At 44.6% G+C, this 17,771-nt stretch overlaps 1 protein-coding gene across 1 annotated transcript in view; it reads left to right on the forward strand.

The window, feature by feature from the left end:
* The window catches only part of LOC307243259 (mediator of RNA polymerase II transcription subunit 13-like), an 86,167-nt gene that overhangs the window by 44,095 nt on the left and 24,301 nt on the right, over positions 1 to 17,771 (forward strand). Inside the window, exons 3-4 of the mRNA XM_080017981.1 lie at positions 2,923 to 3,007; positions 4,956 to 5,039. Of these exons, the coding sequence (XP_079874107.1) occupies positions 2,923 to 3,007; positions 4,956 to 5,039 (169 nt within the window). The remainder of the gene's footprint in view (positions 1 to 2,922; positions 3,008 to 4,955; positions 5,040 to 17,771) is intronic.

Here is a 17,771-nt window from a genome sequence, read left to right on the forward strand (position 1 = left end):
CACGCACGTACGTAAGCGACGCGCGTACACAGATTCACTGCAGATAAACATACCCTGATGCTGGTACATACACACCAGTCTGTCAGTTTGATGCAGTAGTTAATATCCCTCTCACTTGCAATAACACACACAACCAGATTTAGTTCAATGGAAGACACACGCACACACACACACACACACACACACACACACACACACACACACACACACACACACACTGACCACTAGCAATGCATATATTCAGGTATTCACAAAAACATGAATGGAATAAAAAATGTGTTTTTGAACTAATTTTCTTTTCCTTTTTCCATGTTTCCATGTTCCTGATTTCCGTTGTAAATTAAACCAGTCAACATTCTCTCCTGTAAAGCATTCATAGTGTGGTATTTGAACGTCCTTCACTTCAAGACTCTATAGCTCAGATTATGATTCAGTGCGGTATCGGTTAATTTATTCAGAGTGCTGGGGGCCTGATGCAATTTCCTGTTCGCACAGACTGCAGTATAATGACTGATGATGGATCATTATACCTTTATAAGTCTTATTAAAGAAGCCGGCTAAGAGTCTCTTTTAAATATTTCTAATACTCAACCTTGCTTTGGCGCAGTGATCAAAGAATTTCACCTGTTTTCAGTTGGCCATTGGTTGACCAAATGTACCCACAATTCTGCTTCATACCCATGTCTCTCTCCCCCCTAAAATAAAAATAGATAAAGTGTGTGTGTGTGTGTGTGTGTGTGTGTGTGTGTGTGTGTGTGTGTGTGTGTGTGTGTGTGTGTGTGTGTGTACTAGCGCGCGTGTTATATGCCGTATACACATGCAGTGTATATATATATATATATATATATATATATATATATATATATACACTGCATGTGTATATATATATAGACAGTAAAAAAGTCTATAGTTCAAATTAAATTTTTTTTTCAATATATATATATATAGTTTTTAATTTATAGTTTATATGTGTGTGTGTAATATGCTGTATACACATGCAGTGTGTGTATATATATATATATATATATATATATATAGACAGTAAAAAAATGGATATTGTTTAGATTTTATTTTTTTTTAATATGTATAGCTTTTAATTTATAGTTTATGTGTTTGCGTGTGTGTGTGTGTGCACCAATGTGTCTCTGAGGGTAGTCTTTGCTTGCTATGTACTAGACAAAATTGTCACACGGTGCTGATAAGGTGCGGTAACCTTGTACATCAGTGACTACATTGTAAACAAACGTCCCTAATGCATTTTACATGTTTCCAGGCGGGAACTGTCCCGGTGGTGTGTGGTGTGTCACGTTTCTGCTGCTGTGCATCGCAGAGTCTCAAATCTCATCGCTGCACCCAATCTATTACGCGAGCCTGAATATTACATCGAAAAAATTTGATTGGCCAACCTAAGTAATACTGTCAGTTTGGTTTCCGTGATATACCCTCGATCACCGCACGGCCCGCCCTCCCTCCCCCCAGGGTCGTGAGTTCAGCCGAGGGGCTTCTGGTCTGAAAGGCAGGAAGAGCCTCGTCCAGACCAAGGTGACTTACTTCAGAGACCAGCTGCATAGATGCACGCAGCAAGGGTAAATAAAGACGACTGGAAAAAAGGATGAAGGAGAGAGAGAGAGAGAGAGAGAGGGGGGGGGGGGGAGAGAGAGAGACTCCAAGTCTCCAACAAATCCATCCAGCTCATTAGCTCTCTCTCTCGGTCCTGTAGAATAGCTGGCTGGAACTAGCTTCCTGTCTGAGCCCTGAAGCAGGGGTAAATGAGGGAGGGCGGGGGGAGAGGAACAGAGAGGTGGGGGTGTTGGAAGAAATAGAACAGAGGGAGGAGGAGAGGGAGGGAGGAGGTTGGAGAAGGACGGGGGGGGGGGGGGGGGGGGCGACAGTGGTGAAATTGAATGCCGGGGCGCCATGTTCTCACTGCAAGCGTTGCCATGGTTACCGGGTAATTCTGGCGACTAAGGAAATTTCATTCACTCCTGTGAGAGGAAGGAGAAGAAGAAGAAGAAAAGGGAACGGGAGGGAAATTTCAACAAAGCAGCAGACGAGGGGGGGAAAAAGGAATACACAACCTCCACCTCTCCACCACCCCCTAAAAATATGCGGAGAGAGAGAGAGAGAGAGAGGGAGAGAGAGATTCATTACTGGGTTTAATGCCACCCATCCCCCAGGCGATCTGTCTCTCTCTCACTCTCCTTTTCCTGTGTATTTTGTAATACTTGTTGTGTTTGCTGCCACCCTATAAGCAAACATGACACCCACCCCCCTTGCAGCTCTTTAAGCAGCCCCGCAGGTAGAGTGAAGAACAAAGAGCAATACTGTAAACCGGGTGCAGTGTGTGTGTGCGTGCGTGTGCGTGTGTGGGGGGGGGGAGTGTTGAACGATCTGTGGTGGAAAATGATCCGGAGGGTGGCGAGTTGTTCACAGCATAACCCACAGGTCACATTTTCACCGGGAGTGAACCCAGTCCATACACAGAGATAGACACAGACGCACAGACACACACACACACACACACACACACACACACACACACACACACACACACACACACACACACACACACACACACACAAAAGTTGCAAAAAGTCCTTCCTCCGTGCCACCCTCCGCTGTCCTCTCCTCTCTACTCCGTCTTATTATGTTTTTTTAAATTACAGCCCATAATATTAAGTCCAAGCATCGGCAATCCCGCGTTGTTGCCATTTTTCCATCTGCTGAGCGCGAGGCGAGAGTTTCCTCCACCTCCGTCGAAAAACGCCGTCGCCACGCCACGGCCCCCTTGTGTCTCTCGCTCGTATCTCCTTTGTGTTGTAACTCCAAACTCCTCGCGTTCGTCACTATACTGCACATCACTGAGGTAAATGTGTTTCTCTCTCTCTCTCTCTCTCTCTCTCTCTCTCTCTCGTTCCCTAGTTTCTGAGGAGGGACTGTGGGAGTGCGGGCTTTCCTATGAGTGCAGGACTCTCCTCTTCAAGGCCATCCACAACCTGTTGGAGAGGTAAGGACTTACACTTCCTAAATCCTAGAATTAGACTGCGCTTGTGGACATGTTTACCTGCCTAATGCTGCTCCTAATAGGGAGTACAGGAGGGACAAAAAAATGGCCAAATTGCCGAATATTCTTTCACATGTTGAGACATGTGGATGTCTGATGGATATTTGAGTGATATATATCGCAGCTCTTACTAATCTGTTGGCTCACGCTGACATTGTGGTTTTTTTTTAAGAGAGCTCCTCACACGGCACTTTGTCGATCATTTTCACGGTATATCAGAATTACGCTACAGTTGAGTTGAAAGTTTGTCCACTCTCTTTACCACTTCTTTGGAGGCGGCATGCATTACTACAACAAACACAGCCAGCCGCATTACGCGAGATTACACCACATTAAAGACATTGATGTATAAAAATTAAAAAAATCTGTGGATAGAGATAAGAAATCATAAATAAAATTAAAAAAAGAAATTGAAATACCGCGGACCGTGGGTATGGAGCATTTACTTGAGGGGCTAAAGAGGTCATCCGAGGCGGATTACCTTGCCGTTGAGACTAAAAGAGCATCTTGTTGCGTGGCCATAATGAAATTATAATCTGAGTTCTGAATCAGTGGCTCAAGTACCCAAAGCTCTCTCTTCGGAGCCGCGGCCCATCTGTTAAATGAAGCAGCACATATTTCCTCTTTATTAGGTTAAGCATCAATGATCATCATAGGGGCAGCCCAAATTAACCTTCCTATTACCTTGAAGCTCACTCCTTTTATACCTTTCTGTTCCAACACAGCGCAAGGTGCCGTTGCCTGTGGCTTTTCTCGACAGCGGGCCACATGTAAATGCCAGATTTATTGTTATTATTTCAACAACTGGTTCATAATGGCAGTGAGATAGAAAATGGGGGTAGTTTATTATCGCGCGGTCCTTTCTGCACATCCCTTGCTCCGACACGTGTTGTTGCTGTTGTAGTTTTTTTCCTGCCGCGCCGCCCGAATTTCCCCCTGGGGAATTAATTAAAAGCTTATCTTCTCTTATCCTATCTTATCCTAATTTGTAGACACGGTCAATTCAAAGTGAGCTTGTAAAACACACACACGGAGGTTTCCCAAAAAAAAGCACGTTGTCGCTCGGAACAAGGCGCTGGGAGTCTTACGCCGCAAAAATACCCAGCAGGAGGGGAGCGCCTGCGCGGAGAAAGAACCATCGATTGTTTATGACTCGCCTTATTGACGTCCCTAACGAGGCTTCATTATGGAACGAAAATAGCGAACGGGTTAGGAAGAGGCTAAACGGGAAAGCATTAAGTGAAATGGGGGCTGAAGATGAAACTGTTGAGGCGCGAGTGGGGGAAAAAACAATGGGAGAGAGATTAACTTGAGGACACTCGTGCAGACACTCTCGAGGTCCTCGATTAAAGGGACTTATTGGACGTCGGCGCAAAGTCGCGCGATGGCGATCATTAGTGCAAGTCTTAAACAGCGTCGTATGGTTCTTTTTTTTCTTTCAGGAAACACTCTAGATAGAATGAATGAATGAATGAGATGGATGAGAGATAACCGCTTCAAAGTCGAGGAAATATTTGAGTCAGAGGTGTCTACGCCAGCGCCGGTTTTCGTCATTTCGGCTCAATTAGAACACAGCAAAATAAACAGTCGAGAGCGAGGTTTATTTGTTTAAGGATAAAAGACGACAGGGCTCGGCCTGAAGGTGATTTTAGAGATGCATTCTATATGTGTACACTATATTTAGAACCATTAAGAACAAATATTTTGACAATATGTTATGCGTTTTTTTCTTGCGTTCTGCATTTATAGTGTTGTGCCAATAGCCGCTTTTATAATGACCGAACTGAATATCTCCTGAAATCTGAGCTACCGGCTTATAGCGTTTGCTCTCTAAAAACCCACGCGGCTACTAATCCACTGCTCACCACCGCCTTCTATCTTCCTGTCTCAGATGTCTGATGGATAAGGACTTTGTAAGGATCGGAAAGTGGTTCTTAAAGCCATATGGACTAGAAGAGAAACCCCTGGGCAATAGGTAAGAAGGAATACACACACACACACACGCACGCACGCACGCACACACGCATGCACACACATTAACACATGTGAATAAGTGAATCTCTCACTATGCTACATTGCATTTTGAGTGTGTGTGGGTGTGTGCGTGCGTGTGTGTATGCGTGTGTGTGCGTGCGTGTGTGTGTGTCACCACTATTACAGATATAGTGGTGGTGAGAACGTCTTGATGTTTGTGGTCTGTTTCTTCCGAAATATTATGGTATTATAGTGACACCTTTTGCAAGCTGTGTATATACTGTATCTATGGCTGTGTGTGTGTGTGTGTGTGTGTGTGTGTGTGTGTGTGTGTGTGTGTGTGTGTGTGTGTGTGTGTGTGTGTGTGTGTGTGTGTGTGTGTGTGTGTGTGTGTGTGTGTGTGTGTGTGTGTGTGTGTGTGTGTGTGTGGCCTGGTATGGAATTAGGAATTTTGGGTGCTAGCCGAGCTGGCTAGGAGAGAAAAGGTTCTCCTGTCCTTGACAAATAGTTGAGCCTTGTAAATGTAAAGTCAAGCTTGAGCTGAATGTTATTTTCTTCCCAAACTTGTATAGAAGTCCCGAAAGTCAACAGAAAAAGGAAAATGAGCTTCCAAAAGATTCATTTTTAAGGAAAATGAGCTTCTAAAAGTTTCATTTATATCTTGACTCTGCGTCATCCATTCATTATTTACATTAATAATTAAAGATGTAGGTTCGATACCAAAGGTTTCCAAGCCACATGCAAATAGATATTTTTTCAAAAACCTGAAAAAAACAGATACATTTAAGGAGATTCACCTATGCCATGTGTAACTAATCCTCAATGTTTGTATTTGGATGGAACCAAGTCCCTATTTCCTTAATAAAATGCAATAATGTTCAATATGGTCATCGGTCATTGGTATGGAGAGAGCTCCACTAGTCCCAGTGACTACCTTCCTACAATAGTGTTGTGTGTGTGTGTGTGTGTGTGTGTGTGTGTGTGTGTGTGTGTGTGTGTGTGTGTGTGTGTGTGTGTGTGTGTGTGTGTGTGTGTGTGTGTGTGTGTGTGTGTGTGTGTGTGTGTTTTTCTTAGTCTATCTGTATCATGCTATCACACTGTTCATACAGTGGGAGTGTAGTGTGGGAGACAGACACAGAGGCTGACAGGTGTTAACTTGTTGCTCCGGCTTTTACCGTTTCCTCACATTACACCCCCCTCCCCACCAACACCACCACCACCACTAACCCAACACCACACACAAGGGGTGCAACAGATCAGAAAACCACGGTTCGGATCGTGTCACGGTTTTGAGTCACGGATGGGATAATTTTTCGGATCAGCAAAAAAAAAAAAAAAAAGGGCAAACAAATAACTTTTCTTTCTATCTATTCTGTAAAACACTTAAAGCAAGGAACTTTTGCCCATAGTCTTAAAATGAAAACAACATTCAAGATGTCCAATGTTAAAATTAAATCTTAAAATATTCAACACTCAATTGTTAAATTAAGCTGCTTTCACAACTGCACTGCAACCCTGAAATTACCCGGATATTACCCGAAGGAGCTGTATATGTGAACGCCGATGTCCAAATCATTTGACCCAGACGTTATGCGGACTTCACCCAGCTGGCACCCTAGTACAAAGTCTGCGTAAAGTCAGATTGAACGAATGTGTGAACAGAGCAGGTGATTGCCTGGAGCATTCACAGCGAGCGTGTGGTGGCGTCGCGTGTTGATGACATCTCTATCATGCACCAGTTATTCACCTTTGTGGGGATCTTGGCGCAAGGAGCGTAGCTGTTTCGTACTTCTTTCTGCTTTTCCTTCATATTCCTTTCCACTCTTTTGTTTGTATTTCGTCTAAATACATGGAGTATCGACGCAAAAATGTCACAACTACTGATAAGTCGGTAGCCTCGTCCGCCATCTTGGGTGTGCTGTGAAACTCCGCAGCGTCATTGCGTCGCCCCCTGTATGCTCTACCCAGGCTCCGCCCCTCGTCTCAACCAAACTGAGTTTACAGGTAGTGTAAGGGTAGTGTAAGTGTGAAAGGGTAACTCTATAACTCGGGACCTGGGGACCACCGCGTGCAGCGGCTCAGTCACATCGTGTTGTAAAGTAGCAGCAGCATAGAGCGACGTAGCCTCAACTGATCATCGCACTTGAGAGTAAAACACAGCACGCATCGGTCTTGTCTATCTTCTTTCCACTGCAACTCTGCATCAAGATTTATGGAATTATTACTTTAGAAAGTAACAGCGGCGGTAAAACTGTATTTCACTGTGATGGTTAAGTTTGCAATTAATCCGCGGTACACATGCGAGCAGAACCGTGGGGGGGGGGATCCGTACACACACACACACACACACATCAATGTCAGGATTTGTGGTGCATTACTCCACTCTCACACACCATTAATTAACCAGTGAATATTTCAATCAATATTAAAGCACATGGCTACATGGAAACCAATTATCCAAGAGAGCCCATACACCTCTGATTTATTTTTTATTTATCCTCAGACAAGTATCACAACAAAAGGATCACTTGCAAGCTAGTCTTAAGTAGATTAATCTCGGGGAAGAAAACACACTCAGAGTGGCGGTGGAAACTAAAGTGACAAATCAAATCGTGTAGCTTTCATAATTGCAGATTCAGGGAGGTCACAATGAGGTTTGGTCTGCATTGGCATGCATTAAAAACGCTCACCGTGAGCAGAAAATCAAAGCAGCGACAAATGTCACATTAAGGCAAACCTTTAGAGATGACTTAGAGAAGGTAGATAGGTAGATAGATTCTTTATTCACCCTGGAGAGAAATTGCAATGGCCCAGAAGCTCACATCAAAACAGCAGACAGTAATGATAACAACCATAGAATGAAATGTGAAAATCCAAATATGAAAAAGAAAGTGGTAGAAGTATGTGCTGCTAATACAAAGTGTTATACCTGTTCTACCACAAAGTTGTCCAAAAAACACATTTTGGTCTAAATTGTTATTATTATTATTATTATTATTATTTGTAAGGGGCCCAGCCCATAGGGAACCCTATTGTTTTTGTTTGGATTGTTATCATCATTTATCTCCTTCCCTCCTTCTCCTTTTCCGGCTGAAAGTGTCTGGCGCACAGCAACTGCCGAACCCACGGACATGAATGAAGTGTCGTTGGATTCGGGTCGGTTCAGACATTTTCTGCTCCAAGTCTGATCCGCATCAATCTATATTTGGAGCAGGAATAAGTGAAAAACCGTTACCGATCTACCGGAAGTAGCAGTAGTAGTAGTAGTAACGTTGGCGGAGCGGGGCGGGCTGCGGTGGTGGAGCCGGCTGGGTTGGTGTAGCGAGGCGCTTTGTGAAATCGTCATCCAACGCTCTGTTTTTATTTGAAGAGATTTCTTCGTCATTTCTAAACACTCGCATTATTTTTTTTTGTTAGGCGACACGGGAACGGCCGGGACGCCCAGTGGATCAGAGATCGCTCTCTCTCCATTACGCAATCCACTGTCATGATCCAAGGCAGACACGTCCCTTAGTTGGGTTTAAAATGTTTTACAAGTAGAAACCAACATAAACAAATAGATCTAAAATGAAAACACAGGAAAACCGACATGGGAACTGGGGCAGGAGGCATGGCACACCGCTGGGGGAGAAAAACAAACTCCACTCCAATTCTCTGAGTTAGGTTTATGTCTAACCCAATGAGTAATCCAGAACAACAATGAGTTGAAACTAGCATGTTTATATTGTTGGATTTATCATTTTAAAGCGGTGGAAATGTGCATTATGCTTAACTGGCATGCACATTATATTATAGTTTAACCATGGTTGTATTTTTTTTCCCGGCCTTTATTTGACTTTTATCGGTTTGTGTCGACCACGCCACCGGCATTTATTAGGAGGCCCTGTTTTTATTTGAGTACCAGTTTATATTTGAGGAAACACAGTATGTGCAGGTCGTGACTCTGGAGGGGCTTTCACATGGGGCGAGGTGTGGGTGCGGTCTAGACTCCATCGGTGTGTGTCGGCGCAGGATCTATGCTGGGTTGAGACGATGGACGAGGGGGCCGACGCTGCGTTCCGTGTGAATGTTACGGATGCGGTCTGGCGAACCCAAACGCAGGACACAACAACGGCTCAGGAGTAGGCTTTAATGTTTAATGTTAAGGTTTAATGTAGAACAGGCAGGGGTCAAAACCAGGGGAGCAGTCAACAGGAAAACACATCGGCAGAGAACCAGAGTTCAGCGGGAAACAGGCAGAGGATCAGGGTCCAGGTAATTAGGGTCCAGGGACAGACATGGAATCAGAGTCCAGGGAACAGGCAGAGGAGCAGGATCGTAGACAGGAGCGAGGATTCAATGCGCACTCAGCCACAGAGACACAACGACTGACAGTGAATGGTGAACAGAAAAATACAAGAGGAGTGACGAGGAAGGTGAAGACGAGGTGGTGAGATTGCTGACTGGGGACAGGTGTGCAGTGTGCAGGTGTGCAGTGTCAGGGAAGTGACACCAGAGACAGACAGTGGGAGCTAGAGAGGGACATAGGGACATAGAGACGGACAGAGGGAGATAGAGGGAGACGGAGAGAGACAGATACAAAGCAAGAGCAGGGCAGGATCCTGACAGGAAATTCGGAAATTGTAACTCATGTTGGTAAGATGTAATACTGAGTTCCATGGGAACTCGTAAAATTTGTTTGAACTAATGCTGGGTTCCATGGGGACTTGGAAGCTATACTAGTTTTTCGGGGTGAAAGTGTCCGGAACGGAACGACCGCTGGAGGTCCGCACACGGTACCAGGACGTGACGTTTCATATTCTCAGAACCAGTCGGAAAAATAATGTCCTGAAAATTGTAAATAATCACGTAAAAAACGTCGACCGTTTTGCGGTTTCATGGAATCGTAACCCGTCGAAAAACGCGGGCACAAAAACACATGAATCCACAGAAACTCGTGACCACGTCGAAGTCCACCTCAACTGTGGGAATGGATGATGCGTTCATGTACTAGGAACGCGTCGGACAACTTGAACCGGTGAAATTGTAATTAGTCACAGAAAGACGTCAACGCTTTCCGGATTTCATGGAACCGTAACCCATCAGAAAATTTTATCCACAGAAAGGCATGACCGCCAAAATCACGTAAGTTCGCTTCGCTTCGTCATTATTGCCCCACACGAGACCAAATGTCAACTTCCGTCACCGTGACTATGTAAACAAACAATATGGTAAGTTATAACGATGACAAGGTTTGGTTTAAGAACATAGACTATTGTTTTTAAAGGAACTTCAGTGTGGATGATCTGAATTGGTCTGAAAGATGTGAAATGTTAAAAAGGAATCCAGTTACCGCTGCCCTAAAGTTTGATCATCGATTCCACTTTTTCCTTAAATATGTAATAATGTCACCAGCATAACCAATTGGTAAAATAATTGATTATTTCTACAGAATTTAATTTCAACTAGGCTTGGGCCGATATTTGATAATATTGAATATCACATATTGGCCACCGTGTGATATTTTCACAGTATCTAAATATCGTCCTCCCACCTCCCGTCCGTCCATCGTCTGTGGGACCACGGGGAGCGACGGACGGAGCTCATTCACTTGTGTACACAGAGGATCTACAGTACGTGGACGTATGTGCGCAGTGGCGCGACAGCGAGGAAGCAGATGGAGTGATTTGGATGTGGTGGCGCGCGTGGCATGGTTGGACGGTGATTAAGTTATGGCTCCGACGGCACCGACGATGGGTTGCCAGCGATCGGCGTGCCAAACCAAGTGTGTTATTTCATTTTAGATGTAGGTTATTTTACGTAACGTCCGCCTCTGGAACAGAACCGTGCGTAATGAGGACACTTCCTCCCTGACTCTCTCACCGAACACCCCCTCTCCATGCGTTATGCGCAGAAAATAATCTTTGGAGGAACGGGGGCGCAGTTGGGGACCACAGAGAGCTCAGAGAGAGTGTTCGATCCACACATATAAAAATATATGAATGATTCCCCTTATTTATAATTGCCCATTGTGATGTTTTCCCTGTGCATTTTGTAAGCTTCTATCTGTTTGATCTTGTTATTGCAATGCACACTGACTGACTGGTGAACGGGAGATCCTTTCCGCAGCCACGCTACGTAAACGCCCACGCGCAACTTGCGATCAGTTCTCCGCGATCCGGCATTAAAGGTTCACCGTCTCCAAAGAAAACAAATACAGTGTTTTGATAGTAGATTTAGTTATTGTAATAGAATGAAACCAAAAAAACACTGTGTGCAACCGTGCGTAATAGGAACACTTTCTCCGTTACACCGCAGCTATATTTATTATTATTAGTTATTATTGTTGTTGTTATTATTATTATTATTATTATTATTGTTGTTGATAATAAAATAATATAATAACATTTATAATAATAATAATAATAATAATAATAATAATAATAATAATAATAAATCCCATTAAATGATTTTCCCATTGCTTTTAATCTGAACAACAGGGTTATAGAGAAGGACAGTCACCGGCAGATCAGTCAACTTCAAAGATAGATGCAAAGTGAGCAGCAGCAGCAGCAGGAGGATGAGAGGTTGAAAAGGACGGGGTGAGTGAGGGAGAGACAAAGTGGAAGAGAGATGGAATGATATTTCTTTGGCTCCACATGAAGGAAGTCTGAGGACAGCGTAGTTGGAGAAGCCACTCTGTCTATCCAGAGGGAGTATGTAAATGAAAAGATGGGGAAGAGACTGAAGCGGTTGGGGGTGGGGGAGTCGGGGGAGTGGCTGGAAATTAGGTTATTTCTGAGTATTACTGTCGCTTGGTCTCGCTTTCTCTCTCTCTATCTCGCGCTCTCTCGCTCTCTCTCATCCACCCTCCTGCCTTTTTTCTCCTCTCTCCATATCTCTGTCGTTCTTGTCACTCACTCCGGTGTGTCAACAGCAGTGTGACACCGGGAGATTTCCCTCCCTTCCCTGTTAAGGCAGAAGGGCTGCTGTGGCTTGACCCTCCTTGACTTCCCTCAGAACAATAAGGAGCAGGGTTTTTCTTCAAGGAAGACAAGTGGGACCACTGTGTGTATACAGTATATGCGGGGCCGGCTCTTCCTATAGGCGACATAGGTGGCCGACGAGGGGGGCGATCGGGAAGCAAATTGTCTCTCTCTCTCTCCGACGGTGCCCCAGCGATGGTTTGCCCGTAAAACATAAAAACAGTGTGTTTTTATTTTAGATGTAGGTTATTTTATTTGACGCCGTTTACTTATGGAGCGAAAAAAGCACCGTGGGTAACAGGGACACTTTCTACCCCCCGGTCCACAGTTTGGCTAGAGTGGCAAAATGGCTAGAACTGGCCCTGAATATACAGTATGTGTGTGTATATATATATATATATATATATATATATATATATATATATATATATGAGAGACCACAGTAAACCTCTAGTTATGGATGTGTGTACTGTATATCTAAACACAAACACATGTGGAAATGGGTTCATAATAAACATGAAGGGAAGATCTATTGCTGCAATGTGACTTTTTGAAGGATTTGTCTGGTCATAGGCCAGTGTGTGTGTGTGCGTGTGGGTGTGAGTGCGTGTGTGTGTATGCGCGTGTGTGTGTGTGTGTGTATGCGTGCATGTGTGTGTCATACCCCTTTTTGTACATCACCTGATTCCTTTTCAATCTGACAGCTTTGTCTAAGAATCTTGTCAGCTGGCATGCCCCCTGCTGTGCCTACCCTGACTTCTTCCCTCTGTGAATTATTGAACATACTGCTCAAGGGATACAGATAGACAGAGAAGGAGGGAGAGAGAGACCGCTATTCCTGAATATTTCGACAGAAACACAACCCAGCGCATAAATAGACATGCTTAAATATATTGGAATGTACAGCTCACAAATTTAAACCTGGACTCTATTCAATCACAATTTTAGTTACATGTGATAGTCACAAAGACAAATATAAATCGCGCCCCCGCCCCCTCCAAAACAAACCAAAACCATTGTTATACTGTATGCTATAGCGTATGCCACTCTGGAACATGTAGGTATGCGCCGAGCGCTTCCGCCTCCACTGTAACTAGTTCCTTTGTCTCTCATTTACTTCCATTCCATCCCTTTGCCATGCCTTTCACTGCCAGCAGGGGGCGCCTCTTAGCCGGCGTCCCTGCTGTGTTCCCAGCCCCGTGCCAGCCCATGCCTTGGCATCGCTGCCATTATCAGACTTGAGTTGTGTTTATCTCTCCCATGTCCCGTGGGCACGCCGAGGATTGGCACATCCAGGAGGAGAAGATGCCCGCCCTCCTCTCCGTGTCCCTCCCCTTTCGCAGTGCTCCCTCTCTCTCTCTCTCTCTCTCTCTCTCTCTCTCTCTCTTTGTGTCTGAAAGGGGGAGGAAAAAAAAAAAAAAAGAAGGGGAAAAAAAAAAAAAAAAAACCCTGCTCTGGTTGGTAAGGGATTGCATCAGACACTAACAGGAGAGTGAGAGAGACACAGAGAGGGAGAGAGGGAGAGGAGAAGGGAAGGGGAATGGAGTAAGAGGCGGTGGGAATTACAGGAAGGGGTGGGGGGGAGGGGGAGGAAGGGAGGGAGGGGACGGTTGGCAGGTTGTATATTAAGCTTTGAGAAGATACATTAACATCTTTCTCTTTTGTTGCCGCCATCGGTCCGTGCAGCCTGCCAACCTCATTCATTTGCATTAATGTCCATATGATTATCCATACAGCGCGCTGTGTGGTTTACGAGACACAAGTGCTTCATCTGACGCCTTAACATGAAATACAGCCCGAGTGTTTTGTCAGGGTTGTTTTTGTGCACATCATAAAATAAACGCGAATCCCCGAATACCACTACTCCTTTACTCTCTTCTCCTCGGCTCTCCTCCTCTCTCTTCCTGAGCTACCTCTGAGCAGCTTTTGGAAACCCTGATGAAAAAAAAACTTTTCTCTTCTCTGTCCGTAACCCTCCTGATTGCCGGCCGCATGGCCGGGTCGGAACGCGGACAGCTGTGTGTTTGGAGATTGCGGATCACTATTAGGGCGCCGTGGTTCTGACACTTTTTGGCCCGAGCAGCCGCCGTTTGAGTCGGTTCCCCCAAGTGGTTGTCCGACTGAACGCCCGACAGCCTCCTGAATTCTGCCCGGACGGATGGCCGCCCTCCAGCTGGACGGACGCTCCGTAACTAATTCACTTAATATCTAACCTATTGGTCACTGGTTAGCTCATTGGACGTCCAAACACTCGAATAACTCGCTGGCTGAGTTATTCGAGCGCCGTGGCTCAGCTCGATGTTTTTTTCAGACCGCCCGACAAGCTCGCTTATTGGATGACCGACAGAGCAACCGGTTGACTTGGCCGAGTGCGCAGGTGGTGGAGGATCGAGAGCTTCTACCGAGCTGATGTGAGAGGAGGCAGGAATGCGGAGCCTGAGTCTCTTGAGTTTGTTGTTGCGTAGTGAGTTGCTCGTGAGGCTTTCGCGGAGGTTTCCCCCCGAAGCGGTGCAGCCGAGTGCATCCAGCTATTGCAGTGGCAGCTGACTTGCGTGCCGGGGAAGGGTAGGAGTTCCAGCCACCTCTTGATTGTCGATGTCGACCGGGTGTGGATAAGAGTGTAGTAAAGAGGATATAGAAAGGAGGCTGTAGAGGATATCGTTTTCTTGTTGTTATCGTGTGGTTTTTCTTTTATCTTTTTTTTTTTTGTTTGTTTTTTTTTGTTTTTTTTTAACAGTGTAATGATCATCATAATGATCAAATGACCCATCGCAAAGGCTTTGACTAAGACCTCATTCTCAACCTGCTGTGATTTAACTCGGATTCAATACCTCAGGTCAAGGCTAAGGCTGATTGATTAACTGGATGCATTGTGAATCATGAAATGATGCACTAAATATTCAATTTCCACGTCAGGAAATGGAATATTTATCGCCCAGCGGCTTAACTGAGCTAATGCTGTTTTTTCATCGCCATCACAGTCAAAAATGTAGAATGTGATTGACTGCCAGCGTGACAACGTTCAAGCTGCAAATACTGTGTAAATGTGCAAATTGCCTGGTGGAATATATGCATATAGAATTTATAGTGCAACATTTTTTTTTCTCCTTTAAAGCCCATTTATGGGATGACAAAAAGCAAAGGAATGTTTTTCTTCCATCCCTGGGATTTTCAGTCCTGCCAGTAAACATCCCTGGGAAACTGTGAGAAAGGGAGAGGAGGATGGAGAGGAGGAGACAAAACAGAAAGAGAGAGGAAAGAGAAAGGGGGGGGGGGTGGGATAAGAATGGTCGAGCGACAGAGGTGAAGTAAATGAGAATGGAAAGACAAAGAGAAGACTGTAAGAGAGCAGAGGAGACACAGAAAGAGAGAGAGAGAGCGATTAGGGGGGGTGAGCGAGCGAGACGCAGATCAATATAAATGAAGGTGATACATCACAGCAACGGCCTACCAAACAGAGTCGGCTCGCTTCCTCTTTTATAATTAAGGCCACAAATGGCCAGGTAAAAGCCAGTGATCACATCAATGATTTTTTTATAAGGCAACCACTCGCTGTTCCACTTGGCAGTGGCCGACAGGGACGGTCCTCAAACAAAACAATCAGGGTCGTTTTCTGTTGTTTTTGGGCTCCGAAAATTTTTTTTGAAAGATATTTTGAAAACAACTCTTTATTATTTGGTCATTTGTAATCATCTCCCAATGTGAGACAACATTGTACATAATGCATGTGTCCTTGAGAGCTAAAGCTCTTCATTGTGAATCCATATAAATAGCCAGCAGAGTGTTTGAGCAATAACATTGTGATAGCAACACTGGCTAAGGCCACCCACCAGGGGCCAATGAATAATACATCAAGCTGACTGCAGTCCCCTCATCCTTGTGTTAATAGAGGAGTGTGTGTGTGTGTATGTGTGTATGTGTGTGTGTGTGTGTGTGTGTGTGTCCCTACAATGCCCCTACAATCTTTTTTAGGCCTGGTATACACTGAAATACCCCTAAATAGACTTAGGGTGTGAGATATATATATATACATAATACTGTGTATATCAATTGAAATGAAACAAAATAAAAAAAGTAAAATTTGAAAAAAAATATTGGTGGAAGCTGGAAAAGGAAACGTTAGTGCAGTTTCAAATATCATGCTGTTGAAAAAGAACATACATTCATTCATTCATTCAGAAGAAGAAGTAGCTTGTTTCTTACTTGTAGAGCACTGGTGACACCTTGACCGGGCTTTGGTCATTCCCAGGCCGTTGCTCGTTCTGATCGGATGTGTAGTGTATAAGATCAGACTCCAAAAATACCTCCATAATATTTGAGAAACACAGCACAGTAATAGAGTGCAAAGGCATTTGAAACTCACTCGCGCGTGCAGATCATGAAGCCTTACATCTATTAAACACAGACACTGACCCTGCTGCTCCATGTCTAACCAGTGCACTACAGAGCATCGGCACGCTCGCTCTTCCAAAAGATCGGGTCTAGATTGCGCTGGAAGCGTGAGGCAGCCAGACAGATTATATAAAAAAAACAAAAAACAAAAAAACCCAGTCCCAATAGGGGCAGAGCGGTGTTGGTGAGGACCTGGCGAGAGAAGAGGAGTGCGCGGAGAGATTAGGCGGAGGAGCGAGACAGATTAGGCAGAGTTCTGGTGATTCCTTCAAACACACTCTATTATGGCCTTGTACACACACACACGGGCACACACGCACACACACACACACACACCACCAGGAATAATGAAATTGAAGCACAGCAAACAATCCCATTTCTACCACAGTGTTGAACACTAGAGACTGCAAACTTTCTCCATAATATATTTGCCTTTGATACTTACGGACTTGCTATGACCTGTTTTTTGTCTGTAAGATATAGATACGCTTCTATTTACCGAGCGCACTTTCTTACCTGTCGCCTATTTTTTACACATTTGATGTGCAGCCTTGTCAGTTAGGATCATCAATCCAGGTCACATATTATGAAAAACCCGCTTTTCAGTGCTTCTGCACATACGTTTGGGTCTCTGATGGGCCCACTAACACACAAACTGTGAAATGAGACGACCCAGTCAGGTTTTTTTTGTGCGCTGCCTAAGTCAGAAAACATGTGATTCAACAAGCCGTTCAGATTTGTCTCCCCCTCCAACGTCAAGTGGACGCTCGTGAGAATTAGAACTTCCCCCCCATCTGAGTATCTCCAATGTCGATGGACTATTTCAGCTTTATGTCAAAGCCAAGAGCCAAGCATGGGAAGTGCTCTGTTGTTAGCCGCACAGACCAGCGCAAATCTCTACACCGGCCCCCAGCCTCGGAGGAGTGAAGTTGATTTTTGAATGTCCGTAATGAACTCCATCGCATTAGCGCTCTTAAATAACGGGGGAGTAAAATGGGAGAATGGGTGGCAATGTCCCCCAGAGTGTAGGGAGCAGCAGCTCATTTGCATTTAAAGCTGCAGACACAGAACCAGCCCGGGAGGGGTGTGGAGGTTGGTCTAGCATGCGGCTGCAATGGCCAAAATGCATCATCTAAGTGGTATTTTCAGCAAAAAACTTCAAAGACATGTTTTGGGGACCTCAGAGACCATATATTAACTTGTTGAAAAGGAGTATAATATGTGACCTTTAAAGCATGTAAATACATACCTGTATCTAAATAGTACAGACTGCAAAATATGCAGATAAAATATGATACACGTGACACCTATAAATTCAAGTACCAAACAGACCTTTGGCAAGAATAGGAAGTAGACAATAGTCTAGGGGACTGTTG

Source organism: Zeus faber (assembly GCF_960531495.2).
Source record: "Zeus faber genome assembly, chromosome: 17".
Lineage (NCBI taxonomy): Eukaryota > Metazoa > Chordata > Actinopteri > Zeiformes > Zeidae > Zeus > Zeus faber.